The sequence below is a fragment of the Anopheles arabiensis genome, chromosome 3, assembly GCF_016920715.1.
Source record: "Anopheles arabiensis isolate DONGOLA chromosome 3, AaraD3, whole genome shotgun sequence".
Lineage (NCBI taxonomy): Eukaryota > Metazoa > Arthropoda > Insecta > Diptera > Culicidae > Anopheles > Anopheles arabiensis.
Genome location: NC_053518.1, coordinates 61,512,248 through 61,531,953, shown reverse-complemented (window position 1 = coordinate 61,531,953; position 19,706 = coordinate 61,512,248). Strand labels below are relative to the sequence as shown.

The window sequence follows — 19,706 nt, the reverse complement described above, 5'->3', positions numbered from 1 at the left end:
ACTTCCTCGGTTCGGTTCGTGCCTACTCTCCTCCCATCTGCGTGTGAGATTGCAGCAGTGCACATAGTTTACGGGTCGACATGGTCGTAGTAAATCCCCCGGAAAATCACACATCGGGCAGGTGCGTACGGCACCGTAACGTGAGCTTCCCGTGAGGTGGCTTTAGCTTACGGCAGACAAGTAGTTTGATTTTACAACGCTTTTGCCTAACGCAGTAGGCGGAAATTACATTCATGGGTGATTTATCATACCGACCGAGAGTGTACCAGGGCGGACACCTATTCCGTGCAGGCGGAAGCGTTGGACGCTTGTTTTTTTTGCTATTGCTATGTTGTTAACTAACTGAGCTGGAAGGCAACAACCGTGCCCGGTTGTTTTAATGAGGAGGGATTTTCTGGTTGCTCAAATTGGGTAAGCTTCTGACGTGTATGCGGCCCATTGACTGCGGATTCTTGCAGGCCAGTCGGTCAGTCACGGTTTGGTAGCGGATCGTGCAGCGGATTTTAATGAACTGTAACAATGTTTCAGATATTTTACACGCTAAACGTACATGGAAACACAATTAAAGTTGCAGAGGAATGTCATACACTTGTACCTTAGTTTACAATGAAAAGGAGCTAAATTATGTCACAGAGATTCGTTGATTTTGGGAGCTGTGTGAATTAACATAACAAATAGGAAATAATTGAACAATGCTAAATTCTATTTCGAATTTAAAGTGAATTATGTTTTGCAGCTAAAATGACAACCCACATTAAAGAGATATCCAACAGATGGCTATAATAGGCTGCGATAGTAAGCTGTATTAATTGTGTTGGACAACACGCTAATAAAATAAATAAATAAAGTCCACAATTCAATACATTATCAGCTCACCAGCGTATCAAATCATCATCAAGATTGTCAACTTTTGGGAAACATTTTTGTAGCAGAGACTTGAGTGCAGAGAGGGTAGCGTATTTAATTGGTGCCATAAACTACTATAAATAATTACCGGCGGTACACGAACATCCTCTCTGAATCCTTCCCTACTCGAATGGCCAAAAGAGGTCCACGCCAAATTGTTTTGAAATGGAGTAGCTTATAAAAGCCAACTATAGTGAACCAAGCATCGGTGTGCATTATGTGCATCACCTGGTAAAAACGGGCAGCTGGGAGCCCATGATCTGCAGCCGGGCAAATAGCAGGGCCACAGTGGTAACGCACAGGACGGCAAGCCGGCGGGAGGCTTCGTGGGGCCACCAGCCCGTCGGCAGGGCGAACGTTTTCCCGCTCATCATCGAGCGCGCCAGATGGTAGATGTCACCGAGTCGAATCTGCACCAGTGAACCGGAAAGGAGAAAGAGAAATAGAAAAAAAGGATGAGTGCTAATGATTGAATTATTCCACTGCCGTTGCTCGATGGACAAACGATAGGCAAGGGCTCTTAGGTACTGGGCGCAAGCGTATGCGCTGCCTGGAAAACTGGAGCAATCTTTGACTTGAAGCCGTTGCTGTTGCTTTTGCATCGCAAACAGACATCAATTATTAGCCGGGTGGCAGGACTGTTTGACGCGCTGGTTTTGGAAAGTGGTTGTGGGCGCTATGTCCGCACAGGGTTGGCGAACTGGAACAATGGACTCAAACGATAACCAACCTTGATGAAGAAATAATGGCTCCTCGGGCAAATAGAGCACTCTCTGGTGGAGTTGACAGATGTGGAAAAGTCGAATGTGCGCTGCCCCTTAGGATGAAATGAATATCCAAAGGAATTTCCTTGACTCCTTTGTGAGGCCAACATTTGGGCTGGTGTAGGGACAAGACAACCGTGTGTTAAAGTGTATAATACGAACCGCAGGCTGGACTACACAGCTGCCAGGAGAATAACTCTATTAGCAGTGACTCATTCGACTAATGGAATTGTGTGATACGGACTTCTCTAAAGACTCAGGGCTTGGGTTACACTGAGTAAAGAGACCGTGGCAATGGGATGATGTTTGTTTTTACCTAGAAAGAAACAATTTTTTTCTGGGAAGACAGGGATGTATTTTTCCACAGAATCATACACCCTTAAGCATAGTGCTCAACCCAACACAAAAACACACTCACACGTGCAAGTGGACGATGAACAACCGCACACCGTCTGCTCAACGTTGTCCGCTTTATCTCACTCTTTCACGATGCATCATTTAGGCGTAATGTAGGTCCCCCTGTCAGCCTAAAAGGTGGACAGACGCTGCTTCGCAGCCGGAGACAAATGAACACAGAACATAAGTGCTTAAGGGGTTGCGTGAACCCTTTGCATCCAACAGCTTTCGGCAACCACCTAATAAGGTGTACGGACAGTGGGATAAAAATCCTATAAAACGTGTGCCAATGGAGCACTAAATCACATACACTCTTAAACTGACACGTACTACCGAGGTGCGTGGCATCGACACACGTGGCCCCCGTACTCGACAGCAAGGATGTGTGTGAATGAATTGTGACACATTTGTCTTTCGCAACCTACTCCCCCTCCTGCACACTTGATGCCTGTGTTACCACCATATGCGAGGCATACGAGATAATCTTACCAGATTATTTAATGCGCTCTCGACGCGTTAAAACACTCCCAACCGAACGATGCTGCTGGATAAAGAAGCAAGTTGTGCGATGATTTTTGTTCATCTTTTGCTGGGGGTTTTGCTTTACATTAGTTTTTTTTCTTTTTAACTGCTTAAGCACACATTAGTCGGTAGCTTCCGGAGGCAACAACAAAGCTCATCTTCTGCAACCTCCCTCGAACATCATTATCGTCAGACGCAAACGAGCTCACTTAAGGCTCGTAAACTATCTGTTTATGCTTTGCAAATGGACCCGTTGCGGTTGTTTACCGGAAGCTGATGAATGGGTGAGTAAATTTGACTTTTTTCTTCATGCTTTTCTCGAGTAAAGCATATTGTCTGCGTAGCGACGCATGCGTTCATTAGAGAAGGAAGCGAGTTAATATCACAACGATTTAACATTAGTAATTTCGTTTCGTGATTAGCTGCTACAATTGTTGTTGTATTTCCGTATAACTTTTACTCATTTTACATTTACAGTGAAATCATAAATCCTAAACAACTTTTAATTAAAAAATCTTCTCATACTATTTGAATACACACTCGTTTAACACCTAAAATAAATTTTGAAAACGCTTTATAAATTATTCTATTTAGTCGCACCAGCAAGATCACAACTCTAATGACCATCAAATTGGCTTTAATACGTAAATTTTACCATCGGTATAAATTATCATCGCGTTAAGCAAACATCATTCGTCCCGTGCTCGGTGTTGGGGCGAATTAAAAAAAAAAAACAACACTCTGCTAGTCATAAAGCTGCTTGCTGTCTTCCTGGTTCGGTGGTAGAGCTGTGCTGATTCGGTTTGCTTTTTTTTCAAATCGGTTTTGTTTCAAATTTTAAGCCTCGCAGGGAAAACCGAGGTGTAGTGGTGGCTTGCGCTTTGAACCGATGGTGGTGGCTTTCGATGGGTATTTCGATGTGCTTTTCTTTCCACGCATCCACCAACCACCAAGCTCACCACAGCGGCAAGGTATGATGGGGCCGATCGTGGAGGAAAATTTGCACCGTTTGGAGAATCTCCTCCCACTGGTGTGGTTGTGGTGATTATTGATGATTATGCTTACCAACATGCACGAAGTGGATATGAGAAAACGATGTGTGTGAGAGAGTTGGGAGGGGGGGGGGGGTATAGGTATTTCCAACACGAGCGTAAATAGTTTGCAGTGCTATCCATTATACCGTTCCCAACCAGGGAGCAGCGAGAGCTACAACACCACTTCACATCCCACAGAGTAGGAGGGATTTATTTTAACTGTGCGCTTAGTTTTTACCCCCCTACATCCTCCGTATCTCCCTTCCACACCACCACCCCCAACAGAATGGTGGGAAAAGAAAGCGGGTTGGTTTAGGATTGTTTTCGTGCGAAAGTTTCAGTACTGCCGGTGGTGGAGCTGTACCGTAAAACATTCGATAAAGCAAATACGCCCTCTTCCCGATACCCGGGTAAAGCAACGGCTTTGGGGTTGATCGATAGATGTGTTGGATGTAGCTTTACTTATTTCCACACACCGCAGGTGCACCGAATTTTGCGATTGTTTCGTTACGATTGAAGCTTCAAAGTGTGCACACAAACACACATACACACACCGAAACGAATAAATCACAGCCGCCAACACCACTATCCACGGTGGCGTAAACCATCGCTACGACCCGCCCTCCGTCCTCCGGCAGAGTGTGTTCAGCTTTTCAGTAATCACCGCATACAAGCAGCCGCCACACATAAGTATCAGGTGCTGTGCAAAAATTACACCAAACCATCCCCTGCTATTCCTAATGCAAGCGGGCATTTATGCAGCTCTCATATTCTTCACACATGCATGGCGTTTCATGCGCATGGGACATGGGAGGAAAGCAAAATTACCATCCCATTTCCCGATATTATCCTGGTACGGTGAAATGGAGATTTTACTATTCCCGCTCACTGGTGCAACGTGATGCGATTGCTGGGAATCATTAGTGTTTAATTTTCCGCACCGCTGCTTACGTTGGTGAAAGCGTGAATTGTAAAACAAATTGTACCGCCCATTGGCCTACCGCGGATGAGGGTGCGGTGTGCTTTAGATGTTTGTCGTTTTTGTTGCAGCAGGAAACGGGTAAATGTAATTATTGACGTTTTTACAGTGTGAGAGTTTGAGATGAATTGTTGTTGACAATTTTGCCACTGAAGTGTTGGTGTCGTTGCTTTGGCTGATAAATTTATCATATTATCGATTTAACCACATGCAAGCGCACCAGACTCGAATGTGCTGTAAATATTTGGTTGTAATTTATAACGAGCTTCAAAACTCAGATTTAGATCGATTGTGTACGTTAACAAAGCTTAGAGGGTTGCTTAAATCAAACAATTCTAAAAACGCATAATACAATTATATTCGATAGGAATACATCAGAAAAATACAACAACAAAAACTGTCTTGATAGCAATAACAAATTAATAGAATGATAGCAATAAAAAAATAAGAAAAAGTTCAAAAACCAAATAAATAGATTTTAATGTATATCGCATTAACTTAATGTATCGGTTTTACAATCTAAAGGGTAAGGTGTTGAAGCGAAAAAAAAATAATATTTTTGTTATTTTTGGATATACTGTGAAACAATATAGATTTTGTAGAAACTATAGAATAATAGTTGCATGATGTAGATACACCTTATTTGAATAGATTGGTACTTGTACAGTACTACAAAAATCTTCTATCGCAACAGTGTGTTGAACTCGTGAAGAAGTTACTACAAAAAGGCCCTTTCTGGTTGACGTTCTTTATTATTCCCATCTATTGCCAGGGCCATTCCATCCACCTGGCACCTTCGGGCGGGTGGAATGTGGCATTACATTGCCGATCGATATTGCGTCCCATTCATTGTAGCTCTCGATGGTGGTGCACTGGGAGACGCTTCAGAGCGGTGGCAACAGTCTCTTCACTATCGAAGTGTAATAAGGAATTCCTTTAAGAAGGGTTCCCCGAACATTCCGTGTCGAAACCGACATATGCATCGGAGACTCTCCCTGGGGCATACATGCATCAAAGAAACCTTTCTTACTGTCGTACAGTGCAGTACCACACTTGTATAGTTTGGAAGCCTAGCAAAAGTGCCCTATTCAACTACACACATACACAGAAACATCCGGTTTTCAGGCTGCGTTCGTTGTCTTCGTCATTCGATGGGAGTGAATGTTTGAAATATGCATAAACCCAAGAACAATTCAAAATAAACCAACACCGGCTGTCGATTCATCATGTAGCGCACTCTCCAACGCAAGTTGCAGGGACGCACACAGAAACGCCAACTTAACCGGGATAAAGGATTCTGTATGAGACTTTTGTACGAATAAAGCGATAAGCAGGGGAGGAAGGGCGAGTAGAAAGAAAGTAATGTAATCGAAGCAGCGGGATGCAAATTTATGCTTATTTTAGTGAGCTTTTCAACTTTGTACCCACAGCACAGCACCGTCACACGCAAAGCATTCGCACTGGGAAAAGTAAAGATGGCTTCGTTATCTAACAAGGAAACGATTTTCCACGATACCTTCGTGGCAATGCAATAATAATGCTGTTTATGAACGATTGGCTGTGGGCGCTCCGGGAAAAACGTGCACAAAACAGACCTTCGATTCTTTTCAACAAGAGATGGGAGGTTATAAGAAAATGTCGTTATTTGCCATCGTACCGCCTTGCACGGTGGAAGCCATTTTTGCTACAGCAGGATTTAAATTTATGTGCTGATGGTGACATTGCGTTTATATGCATATAAACAGAAGAGCGCTGGTGAAGCACATTTCTATAGCTGTTCGATATAAATCAAGGTAAAGAGGGTTTGCAATGCAGTAAAGAATGATATGCGATTGTGATTGATTTTTTCACGTCGTTTCACAAAAAGTTGATTAATATGCTTCGCCTACTTCAAGAGGAAATATGAGTGGGATTTGATGGAACTCCCTAATGACGCACACAACAAAACAATTGTAAATTGCAGAAATAAAAAAAAAATAACCTGAGCGTTAAAAATCCATAACATTAAACATGTATGACAAATTGCAAATGAAAAAAATAGACAATTCATAGTTAAAAAAAACAACAGAAACGTACGTGCCAAACGTCAGCCTTGAAGGACTATCAATCATTCAGCGTGTTCGAGCAGAAAAATGTAATGTTAAATTTGCAAAAAAAAACGATGAAAAATAAATCTTTCTTTTAATTGACACAAATAGATACAACCGTAATGTCCCGCACGAAGGTGTGGGATCGGAACGTGTGAACAGAAGGAACACAAGCGGCAGCAGCAACGGCTGCACGTTGTGTACCATTAATCATATGCACCGATTGTTGCTTGGTACAGAAATTAATTTTACCTTCGTTTCATTTATCATAGTTTAAAATGAGTTGCCGCATCCCGGTGCCATCGTTCCACCAGCCACTGCCGCTATACCCCGCGAAACTTCACTATCAGCCGTTCATTAGTTTCAATTACACGTCCTGCTTTGCACAGCACCGATTGTAAAGCGTAATATGTGCGCGTCCTTTCACCTCCACGCTTCTCTTTCACTCCTCCCCCAACCCCTGTTTGCCAATGAGTGCGTAGAAGTAACTTTTGAATCAGTTGCCGTACGGTGTGCCAGCCGCATTGACGGATGATGCGTACGGAGCGCGCAACGGGGATGTCGTCGTTGCTTGGTGCATAATTTATGCGGCTCGGCTTTTTGAGGTAGCGATTGTAAAACTTCATCAACGGGGGAAGAACCTGCAGGCGCACAGCTGTGTCGGTAGGATGCTTTATGCGTGCCCAATACAAAACACCGATCATGGCAGTTCGTCACGTGGCGTTGAGATAATTGTATGCCAAAAAGTGTGCCTGTAATGCGTGTATGCGAACGTACGTGTGCGCGTGTTAGTGTGTGTCTGCTGTTAAAAGTTGGGCGTTGGAAATAAGGCGTACGAAAAACATATGTAATTATCGATTCAACAAACGGGCGAACGAAATGCAATGAGGGAAAGCAAGTCAAGAGCGAAGCGAATCATTTCTGCACATTTCAAACCACACACTGGCGCGCGGCTGACGGTTGTCTGCCCGGTGTGCTGGGATGGAAGCTTCACTCTGTATCGCAAAACGTTTTCCATGTTCGGTGTGGAAAGTTTGTTAAAAATTCATTACATTTTGATTTATGCTTACCGCGACGCGAAACTTATGCCAGCATAATATTAAGCTGCTTTTATGGGCACGGACAGCATTCCAGCTGCCTTGGTGGCGGTTGTGAGTAGCATTTTTTTTAAGTTTTGTTTGGCTGGGACATTGTGTCTCTGCTTTTGGCAGGGGGATTGAAGCACACGATGCGATTTGTTTGTACGAAGGAAAATTAAAAACGTGTTAAATTTTAATTACTGCATACCCATTAAAGGCCAAACATGTATCTTCAAAAATAAAAGCAATCAAATATTCTTATTTAAAGCCAGTATTTTTGTCTTAAAAAAAGCCGTTCAAGGTTTTTTATTATTGCCTTTCCTGTATCTATTTTAAAACGATTCCATGAATATTTCCTAAATCGCGCAATTTTTGTTAGGAATTATGCGGAATAAAATGATGAAATGGTGCACGCATATCCATGTTATGTAGCATTTAGACAACAGCATAACGCACATTGAAAATCGTATGAATCAGCACAAATGACAACCAAAACATCTAATTGTAAATAAATCTCTGTAATGTCTGTTCCAGAATGTTTGCGTTGCATAATATATAAAAATGAAAATAAGAAAGTAATGTATTTTTTGGGTAAAAAATATTTTTAAATGCAAAACTGAAACAATGTAGTTTTCATACACTTCATCAGCTGATATTAATCAACTAAAGTTTTTAACGAATGTTATTTAGTTTTAAATTCATATCTTGAAAAGAAATTATTCATTTAAAACGATCTGCGTTGGCTGGGGTATATGAACAAAGAATTACTGACTAACATTCGCCTAACATGTCACAAACCAGGTGAGAAAAGTTTTCCACATCAAACGACAGGGTAAAAATCTGCCTGTCGCTGTTTTGCCTTTATTCTCACGGCAAACAATATTAAACCCCAGTAGCCGCAGCAGCAGCAGCAGCGAGAACCCAGTTAGATTGTACCACCATCATCTATCTTGCCATCCACTTTCCCTCCGGGAGGATACGGTCGCGCACGAAAGGATGACATATGGCAGAAAAGTTAGCTTACAATGTCTCCCGAAGGAAGTAACATCCGCTAACCCTTGCGTTATTCCTCACACCCATTCCTAGCAACGCTTTTTGCACATCTTTTTGCAGGTAAGCTAAGAAGCGTTTGCTTCTTATTTTTCACCACCTGAAAGGGTTACATTAGCACAGCCCGCTGGGGTGCCCGGTAGTCCTTGTGCGGTTGTAAATTTTTTTTAAACGTAAAGACAAACTCCCCTCTCATGGGTTTTTCGTGTCAGGTGGTTGGTGGTTGGCTAGTGAAAATAAATGTGTACCGAGGGGTACGCGTCAAACTTAGAAAACATTCCAAGAAAAAAAAAACAACGAGGGAGATTTCTTTCGGAGAAAAGTTTGAAAGATAATTTTTTGGGTCTTGTTTTATACAATGAATTATACAGAGATCTAAAGAGAGAAAGAGATAGAGAGAGTATCCGTGGATGTAGGACGTTACTTAACAGCGAAAGGAAACATGGGAGCACTTGCTGATGGGGATCATGTGAGCGTTGCGCTTTGTTCCCGCTTCGTCTTTTGTGTCGCTCTTGCTGAATGTATCCTTAAACCGTTTTCCACAGTGACATCGAAGAAGAAAGTACGAGAACTGCATACGCTTTATCAGATAGTAGCTTTCTGCGACAGCATCCCCTGCAGTCCCAGCATGATCAACCCGGAACTAAATTCGGTCACTAATGTGATGTAGCGAAACGGAAGCAAAATTCGCGACCCACTATCTCGCCTAGTGAGACGGATGCTGGATACAATCTTCTGGAAGCTCGGGGTGCGCACACTCTTACGCTCCCACTGTTCTATTCTTCAGGTCGAGCTCGAGTGGGAAAAGTTTTCCAACATTTCATTTCCCAGTGACCAACACACATCCGGCGGTAAAGTGGCACTGGCTCGGCACGCGCATGAAAGGAACCAAACCACGGGCGTGCTGCTGTGTGCTCTTTGTTCATAAGGGGATTCGGTGGTGTCTTCCCCTTTTTCAATATCGCACTTTACTCAGGCAATCCTTGGGAAGGATTTATTATGCATGATAGCAAGGACATGCGTGGTTCACCTACGGTAGGGCGGAGATGCATACCAGCCTCGAAAAGGGTATACACCGAGCAACCCCGGTAAAGGAATGGTACCGGAGGGCCAGATTTATAACCTCCCGTGGCGAACGGCAAATGGATGGGTCCTGCTGCGCCGAGTGTCGCTTTAATATGTTCATCGATACCCGTGCATTTGGTGGTGTAGTAGAGTGCCAGAGAGGTGGAGTTGTTATCGAGCCCTTCCATGTGTGCGTTTGGATGGTGTGTGACCTCCGTGATCACGGTTCGTTTGAACTTTGGCCTGCGGAACGAACGAAAACGTGGCAGTTCCGGCGTTAAGGGTTGGTCTTGGGCGGCTCTAAAAATAGCGTAGTAAAATCGGTTGCTTATAATTTATGGACAAACTTTTTTTTTGTAACTTCTTGCAAGGATTGAGGCTGTGCTAGGGTAAAGGAGTTTTTTGTGGCGCACACTGTGCCCGCAGCTCGCCGTCTTATTTTATCAGTGACATTTTTGGCTGTGTATGAACGTTTGGGCGACAAACTCCTAATACGATTACTGAAAGTTAGGTAGTAACCTTCATCCCATCGCACGACAACGAAGAAAAATAAGCATCAGAATAGTTTATCAGTGGAAGAGCTGGAACGATGAAGCAAAATAAGAGCTAGATTGAGAGACCCAACATAACACGAAATTGGTTTATCGCGATTTTGCAACCCACGGCGGGCTGATTTATCGCTGGCCTATTTGTTGGTGGAAAGCAACTTCTCGTCCTCTGGGTGTGTTGATGCAGGAATTTGTTTTTTTTCCTTTCCTGGTTTACGTTTTATGATTCGAATAATTGGAGTACTTTTTCGTGTCACTCAAATAGAGAGCTTTTCGCAAGACGCTGTGAATCGTTTTATGGAAGAAAAATCCATTCCCGCCTTTACTTTCATTTTATAGCACTCGCGTGCGATTTCTTGGTTAGCCTCATGTCTCGAAATAAGTTTTCTCGTTATTGTTACGCGCTGGTTGATGAATACGCTGGGAGCAAGGATAATTCCCGTTGCCTCCACTCTCGATCCCTCTCTCTTGAGAAGGCTGTATAACTTTATTCTGACGTATCGACCAAAGTCTCACGGCAAAAACGAAACGATCGAACCGAAGGGTAAAGAAAATATGTTTTACAATATCCTGCTTTTGCAGTGATGCGTCGAACCAGAGCAAATAGAGCCAGTATGCTGGTGCTGGATGCCTTTTTTCGTACATACATATGCGACGCACAGTGGTATTGTTTCGGCAAGCAAGCAAGCAAACATAGGAGAAAGGCGAATTGTTGACGGTCCAATGGCAATGTACACAACATTATGTTCCATGTGCTACGTTTCGCATGTGCTAACATGTCGTAGTGCCGGGCTGCTATATTGTGTATAGTGTCCCACAGTCCTGTTTCGTTGTTCTTTCATTAAAATGAAATATACGTTCGATGGCAGTGTCGCCATTGCTACCGTCTTCGTTTTGCAAGATGGTACTGAGCTGGTCGCTCATACTGGAACGTGTTTGCATCGTAAGAAAACTAATCTCCCTTTTGCTCGTGTGCCAACCTAGAGGCGGGATGGGATGGAAGACCGATGGGAGCAGTCTTGTGTGCGAGCTTTTTCGAAGCTTCTTTGTTCGGAAGGAAAGCGCTCACATAAATACCGCTTACAGGCTTCAAACCTTGTCTAGTTGCTACTTTTCGCCAACAAATCCGCCTGTCGATGACGGGAAGATGAATTCTTGGGAACTATGAATGGCTTCACTTTTTCTGCTTAGTGTCTCTCTCAAGGGTGGGTATGCAAAAAGTGATCCGCATGCCGGCTCGTACCGTACAGTATTTGTCTGAACTCTTTCAACTTACAACCCACGGATCAATATAAATACAAAGGAGTAAGCAAGAGAAACACTCGAATGTCCAGGGTACAATTGTTGACAATTCTCACATCGACCGGCTGGTGCTGCTTTATGCTCAGCCGGTTGCTGTTTAAACAATGACGGTTTGAGCACACATCGTATTGCACAGTAACCTAGCGTAACAAGTGAGGCGCGGCAGCGAGTCGTGAGGAGAGATAACTAACAATACACATACAAGGAGACATTCACATGCGATGCTGGCTCTAGAACTGGAAGTGAGTTATCCTTTGGGGTATTATCAATCACCAGTCCAGAACAGGCGAAACAAAGACCCCGACAAATGGACGAACTGTTTGCTGGGAAGGGAAGGAAAGCACCGAGACAAATAGGAATACTTCTGAGAGTGAAGTTGAATGTGATCGAAGAGATAGAATGGAAGGAAAAGCATAGTTGTTCATTGCTGGACGATTTCTTCCTCAGCAAAATGTAGGAGCAAAATGAAACAATAATTATATAAAAGTATTTTTTTTTAATTTTATAAAATTTGTTTAGAAAGCCTCAACAAAATGTAGGAGCAAAATGAAACAATAATTATTTTAAATTATTATTTCCAACAAAAAAATGCATATTGATATATTTTTGCAAAATAATTGGATTTGGTTTTTTTCAATCATTTAACATTTGATAATGATTGCTTTAAAATTTGTTTCAGAACCTATAATATATTTTCATGAGATAATTATGCATTTCATTTATTTTACACTTGCCATTGCAATTCCACAAAGTAAACTAATGTATATCTTCTTTAACACACACTTTTATAAGCAACAAGGTTTGCAATGCGATAAATGACGTCATATAGCCGTATTGAACAAAGCTATACATTGCGTTTTTCGTATTATTTTCATCCATTCATCGATATGGTCAATGGTGCACATTCGTTTCACTCGAACGTTGCAATGAACCGTACATCCACCGGCACAAGTTTACAGAGATAGCTTTCCGACTGGCTGCAGACTCTACTCAGCCGGTAGCCCACGTAACGCGAAGCAATCGAATATTTGAACCGACAGTGATAAATCTGATATTATTTATAGCTGCACTTGACGCATCGATTGACGTCTTTATCGGATTGCTTACCGCCAAGGGATGTGAGTCTTTATGGTACGAAAACGAACGAGGGTGAGCGCTTCGGTGCAGTCATTTTTTTGCACGCGATAAGAGCGTGGAAAAATGGAACTATCGATTCGAGCGAGTAGCAGTGCTTAGCTATCTTTCGATTGTCCAAGACACAAAGCTAATAACTTCTAGTGGTGATCCTCTAGAGGGAAAAGAGTAGTTGAATTAATGCATATCGATTTCATACGATTTGAAGCAACATAGAAAAGATTGAAGCATGGTTTTCATTCATTTTAAGGTAGTAAAACAATGTTAAATAAAAATAAAATGAAAATAAAATAGTAGTAGATGAAAATTGTTGGCTTTTGTAGGATGGAAAAATGAAAAGCGTATATTATTAGAAAAACAACGTTACTAAAATGGAGGCGCCTGGTGTTTTGTATAATTTTCGAATTTTGTACTATCGAATTTTTCATGGTTGTTATCCCTATCAAACACATCTTTGTTTAGCAAAAATACAAATACGAGCATACAAATACCATTCTTTTCACGCAACTCTTTACTTTAAACAGTCATTTTATCAAGAATACTGCACGGACCATTCATCATTCTCGTAGCAAAGACGACGACCATTTTTCGGAGCCCATATTTTCACGAACTAATCCGAATCTTCCCAGAGGGCGAAGGGATACGTTTTCGCGCTAAACTTTTCCAAAACAGAAAGGACCCATTTTTTGTTGCTTCGGATGGCGTTGGTTGGCAACAAATATTCTAGAAAATATATCTCGAGCGAAAGCGAAATCCGCTCTGCTTCGGTCCCTTGAATCCTTTTAGTTTCGGTTCGCTTTTTTATTGGTTTCGTGGATTGGATTGCAGAGTTTTGAAGCAGTCGAGCACAGAGGGTAGGACTTTTTTGGCTGAGGAGCGGTGGCAAAGCTTCCATTTTCCCCAAAGGCTCGTTAGTGGCCCGCTACACACAAGTCCGCCTAAGTCCGCGGAAGTAAAATCGCGTCCCCCGTACAAGGGATAATATTCATTTATTATTCTTCTCCGGTAGAGCTGAGCGGGCTGTAAGGATGTAAAAACACATACACATACGCGTGTATCCTTTCGCACAGCATGTGAGTTACAGTTAATCGATTCTAGGTTTTCTTCAATCCTCCACGGGTAGGATAGCAACAATCGATTTTGCGGTGGAAGAGCTAAGAAAACTCTCTGTTAGGTTAGCGATGCCGACGCCAAGAGGGAGAAGTAGTGTGGGTTAAGAGAAAGCAAAGTCAATTTGGATGCCACCCGCAGAGAGGTAAGAAAGCCAGAAGCCAGGTTTAGGGAGCGTGTGGGAATCGTTTCAATCGGGAGATTTGGCACATTTTGTTCAAAAACCCTTCGAATCCAAAAGCTTCTTGTGGTGCACATTTATTGACTATTGAAAAGGGTGCTTCTTTCTTGGTAGAAAGAGCACCATTGGATCATAACAAAACGGGAAAATGCAAGGAAATTCCAACGACATCCGATTTCAAACAAAAGCACAAAAGAATTCCTGGAGGAGGCTTTGCTCTGCAGTTTACCGAAGCCCAACTGTCTTCCTTCAAAGTGAAATTATATTGAAATACACACAAAAGAAAATCAATTTCCGTGGATTTGGTGAGTGTATTCATACTCATAGTATCCCCTTCAATGGGTGCTGGCGCTGCTTATCCAAGTTATAAATTCATTGCTAGAAGGGTAACTGGTCAATGAAAACATTCCATCCCACTGCGTTCCCGAACAAGTACAAACGGGCCAGCTGAAAACAATCAATTTTCGTTGCAGGCGTTTAATTTTTCTCACCTTCGCTAAAACTTGTGCAAAGAGAGTCCGTCCGGGAAACGAGAATTGAGCCATGCCGAGGAAAACGAAAGTCCCACTAATTACTGGTTCGATCCCAAAATTCGTCCTAACAGCGGCTTTGCTAATGTTAATGACCACAGCTGACAAGGATAAACCGTACCAAGGGCAATGCGGTGCGGAGAAGCGGTCCGGGTTTTCCCTTTTTAAAATTAATTGATTTTTCCACCATGAAAAACGCAAAACTTTGTGCTTCACCACGACGTCAGATGGCGATGGCCGGAGATGGAACCGGTGCAGGACCATAGAAAAAAAAAACACGCACACCGGATTCAATTCTGAGGCAAAGATGTTGACAAAAGAAGGACGAACGTAAGACAGAAAGAAAAGGAACAAAAGAGCCGTACCTTTTTACACCAACGCAAACGTGGGGTTGAGCAAAAGGTACCGTGGGTTAAGGATGAAGGATAATAATGGATATTCCGGTGGTAGACCCCATTCATCGACACAGTGTTCAGTGGGTGGTAAGGGACAAAAAAGAATTCCCCTCAATTCTGCTGCCCCATTATGCCGTTACAGTGTGCCAGAGTTTGCGTGAGCACATTTTAGGACACTTTCAGTGCTAAACGACTATCGGGAGTTGCAAATGTTTTCCTTCAAAATGTTTCCCTTTTCTGTGTTTTTTGTTGAACGTGTGGGCGTGTTCACGCTCATCCCAACTCAAATGAATGTTCAAGTTTCGCTTGTGATGTGAAGATTACAAAATTTCATTTCAAAGCCCTTTTGCCGTTCCCAAGTTTACCCCACCATTGCACGCATACCATGCACTCACTTCGCCCATAGCAAAGTGTAAAGTATTTTTAAAACACATTGCGTTCAGCTAAGGAACAAAAAGTCGGTAAAAAATTATCAGAAAAAAAGATTAATTTTCACATGGTTGTGGTTTGTCTTGGGATAAATTAAGAAAGAAAAAAAAGGTTATCCAAGTAGGAAAAAAGGGTACAAAATGTAGAATGCGAAGCGTTCTGCATTGTCGGTGGGCAGGGACAAAAGGTACCAAATTGAATGCAGACTGAGCAATTAATCAAGTAAATTATGCCAGTAATTATGGATTGATCTTTTTTCAAGGGTAGACATTTTAAAATTTCGTTTAGAGTAAAAAAAGCTCAAGTACAAGGTGATCTTAGGTTTATGAGAATGGGGCCTTATTTATCACAGAAGAATATTTAATGTTTTTCGTAAAATAACAACACACCGAATAGATAAAGGAAGTGGTTAAATTCGTTACTGCTTTTATAAATACTTTAAATTGAATTATAATGATTGAACATTTGTAATATACTTAGACATGTTATTATCCTTGTTTTTTTTTTTTAATTTAGCAAGGAATGAATTAAAAGCCATATTACTTAAAACATATTTTCTTTACCATAATTTACATAAGAGGAAAATTATTAAAAGTAAAATATTAAGAGTAAAATTATTCTGGTCTGGTGGTACAGTCGTCAACTCGTACGACTTAACAACATGCCCGCCATGGGTTCAAGCCCCGAATAGACCGTGCCCCCATACGTAGGACTGACTATCCTGCTATGGTAACAATAAATCAGAGAAAGCCAAGCTCACTTCACTAATGGGTACTGGCAGGCCTTGACCGACAGCGGTTATTATTGTGCCAAAGAAGAAGAAGAAAATTATTTATTTTCAACAAAAAACCTTTTTTTATAAGCTTTAGTCTATAATATGTTTTGATTCGTTGTACATGAAATTTTTCAGTATCTGCATAATCATATTCAATAAAATATTGTGTAACTGTTGAGAAGTAAAGCAAGATGTTGATTAAAATGTGTTTTGCAGTATAACAAACATTACACCTGGTTAGCCCAGAGTTTAGGTTTGATGCAATATATTTGATTATTTATCGGTTTTATGTAGAAACAATATGTAAAAGCAATTGTTTTGAAGTAATGTTCTAGCCAAGATGAGCAGAGTAGACGCCTTCGGGCGTTTGTTAACCTTCGAGAGCTCATATTTACATGAACATTAATACGTAAACATTCATTTAAAATTTATCATCGTGTTTGTGTTGTTCGTTGCCAATTGACAGATGTATTACTCCGCAATGGTCTTTGGTAGTTTGTGATAAAATAATCATCGTATTTCAAGCACTTACTACAAAAAAACCTTTAGAAATACTTATTGGGAAGTGTACACATCATTTTAGCAGCCAGACGGTAAATGCTAATCTGAAAAACTGACTAAAAGCTTCTAGCATCAAACAGATTTCTTGGCACAACACAGGCTTATTGCATTTCCTGTGCCGCTTTTTTACAATTTGATAGGTACAATTGAATTCATTATGTGCATTTTCAACGACACGGCATAGGTTAGCAATCTTCTTTGAGCGTTATGACAAAACTGGCAGTCTAAGATTAAGTTAGCTCGTAGTTGTGAACTGCTTTGGCAAAGTCTAAATAAAAAGTAATGAAGTGGCTGATGTCTTCTAAACGCAAAAGCAACGTCGTGTCGAAAATGTACTCAACTTGTTGATAATTCTTCCATTTTTAAAATCAGATAAATGTTGCTTGTTTTGTGCCGGCAGTTTTGAATGAGCAAAGAAAAGAAAAAATGCGCGCGCCCCGTACGCAGAGACGATCGCGAACGATTGCGAACGATTTTAATGAACCACGGAATAACGACGCCCGGCACGACACTTTCCACTAACTAACAGCCCTAAAGCAGCTTAAAAGCTTCCCCGGTGCGGTGTAGAGTACTACCAACTAATGACGATTTCATTTTAAATCCTCCCGGATCCCCCGACTGCTCTGACCGAGTCCCCCCCTCTGCGCAATATATAGGACACTTTTAAGTAAATGCGACCGTCCACGAGCAGCGCACACGCAAACACCAGCCAAGGATCGTTTTGGCGTTATCTCAAGCGGGCTAAAGTGCGTCTTAATTTTTGATTACAGTTCAATGTGATGTGATTCAGCGCAGCGCGGTGTAGTGAGAATGGGTGGCAGAGGGTGGGTGATAAAAATCTCCCATTACGATGAATCTCATCTTCCTTTCCACTTTCAGCTCGCACTGCCCACGAAAGCAAGACTTTGTTACCTTGGAACGGGACGACGACAAACGCGCACCCGAAACATTCATTGTAATTTGGTGCTACTAATGGCCTCCTCTCGTTCCTCTCTCTCTCAATGGCATCTCATCATGCTACCCGTTTTTAATGGATGCAGAAACTCGGGTGGGATGGGATGTAATGCAAAATGTCCCGCTACCGGTTGGTGAAGTAACCGATCGGGAATCAAGAAAAGAGTTGGTTAGGAAATATTGAAGCGCTTGGTAGGAGCAGTGGATGTAACGTAACTACTATTTACTCGCACAAAGCGAATGAGCTCGAAAATGCGACCCGGTGTCCCGGTCGAGCATCATCCGACCATGCAGATTGTCTTTTAAAAGGCACCAATAACACTAAAATTCACACTTTAGACCCATCCATCCCCGGCTCTGTGAACGCAGTAGCGCATTTAATTGCGTAATAAAAATTAGTTCCCGTCGGATGGACTTCTTCCCACAGGATTCGGGGACTTGATTACTTCTCGAACATCGGACATCCCACCCAACACGAATACAGTACTTGACCACGAGATAACCTTAGGGGTGGTGCATATATGCAACTGTGGAGCTAAAAGTAGTTTCACTCTCGATTTAATTTGTCGGTAATTTCTTTACCAACCGGACCATCCGGCTTAGTCAGGATGGTGCTTTTTAGGACGAAGAGTACACAAAAAAAACGAAGGAAGGCTAGTGAATGTACAATAAAACTTGGATGCACAATCCGGTGCTGCCCTCAGTCATAAACTTCAACGTAGAGATAAAGGACTTCCTCAGAAGGATGAGAAAAAAATACATCTATATAAAAACTGCCGGTTGAAGTTCACTATATCCTCCTTCCATTTTCCAGCACGGTACATAGAAACGAAACTCGTTCACGGTCCCTCATCGACGTTGCTGAGAGTAAAGCAACGTGTGTTTTGCTGCCAGGAAAATCCTTCCGTACCGCCATCTGGTGCACCCTGCGAATGTGTGTGTGTGTTGGTTTTGGAATTTATGATACTGGTATGGTGTTGCAGTGGGTGCACTTCGTTAAAATATCTGCGCCGAAAGTTAAAATAGACGAAAGTTTGCTATCCCTGCACGATGAAAAACAACCCGTTTCTATTGTGAAGTTTTGACCATAGCGTTAGTTTGCATAATAAATGATATAATTGATTTGTTATGTATGATCGTAAATTTGACTGGAAGAGTGGATTCGCTTCACAACAGGTTATATAATACGACAATAATGATTTTGGCTTTGCTTATGATTAATGTTGTTAGTTAACCTACTTTTACAACTATAAATAAATCAATACTGCACGCCGTGTGTTTGTAGAGAACCTGGCGAAGAGTTTTCCGCAAACATACATACACATCTCGGTTATAGCACTACAAGCCAAAACATATGGTACGGGCCAAACACTCCCACTGGTAGATCGTTATGGGAAGGAAAAGTCGTGGAAGAGGTTAAATATTTCAACTGTTTTCGGTAATTGTTGTGTACATATTTGCTTCAGCTTGCAACTGGCAGAGGGTTCAGGACTACCTGAAACATACTGCCATGATTCGGCCCCCGAGTACACTGTTCCCGGTGACTGCATTTTAAGTTGCTTTGCTACTCGGCGTCTCGGCTGACGCTGGGGTCCAGTTTATTTGTACGTTCGTGCCTTGAGCTCGGTAAATTAGTGTATCTCCTCTGCAAGCGGAGAAGCAACGATGCAACAAAGTTGAGATATTTCGACCTCGAGAAATGGTTACACACTGGCAGACTCCGGCTAACGCTGATGCGCTTGACGCAAACCTATCCATCGTACTTCGATGCACACTGCCATCCTCAGCACCGTTAGCTTCAAGACTTCGTCTACTCCGCCACATTTGGGGCGTATTCCATGACGTACGAAACGTAAAACTCGTATCTGGCAGCTGCTTGGGCATGACTGTTGCGAACGTTACTTT

General features: G+C 42.1%; 1 protein-coding gene across 9 annotated transcripts in view; it reads right to left on the bottom strand.

Annotated features, from left to right (window-relative positions):
- LOC120900027 (protein O-mannosyl-transferase Tmtc3) overlaps positions 1 to 19,706 on the bottom strand; it is a 147,739-nt gene that overhangs the window by 27,423 nt on the left and 100,610 nt on the right. For all 9 annotated transcript variants that reach the window (XR_005739135.1, XM_040306510.1, XM_040306511.1 and 6 more), the window contains one exon: positions 1,135 to 1,316. Coding sequence is in view for 8 of the 9 variants with exons in the window: in XM_040306510.1 (XP_040162444.1) it covers positions 1,135 to 1,316 (182 nt within the window). In the remaining variant the exon portion in view is untranslated. The remainder of the gene's footprint in view (positions 1 to 1,134; positions 1,317 to 19,706) is intronic.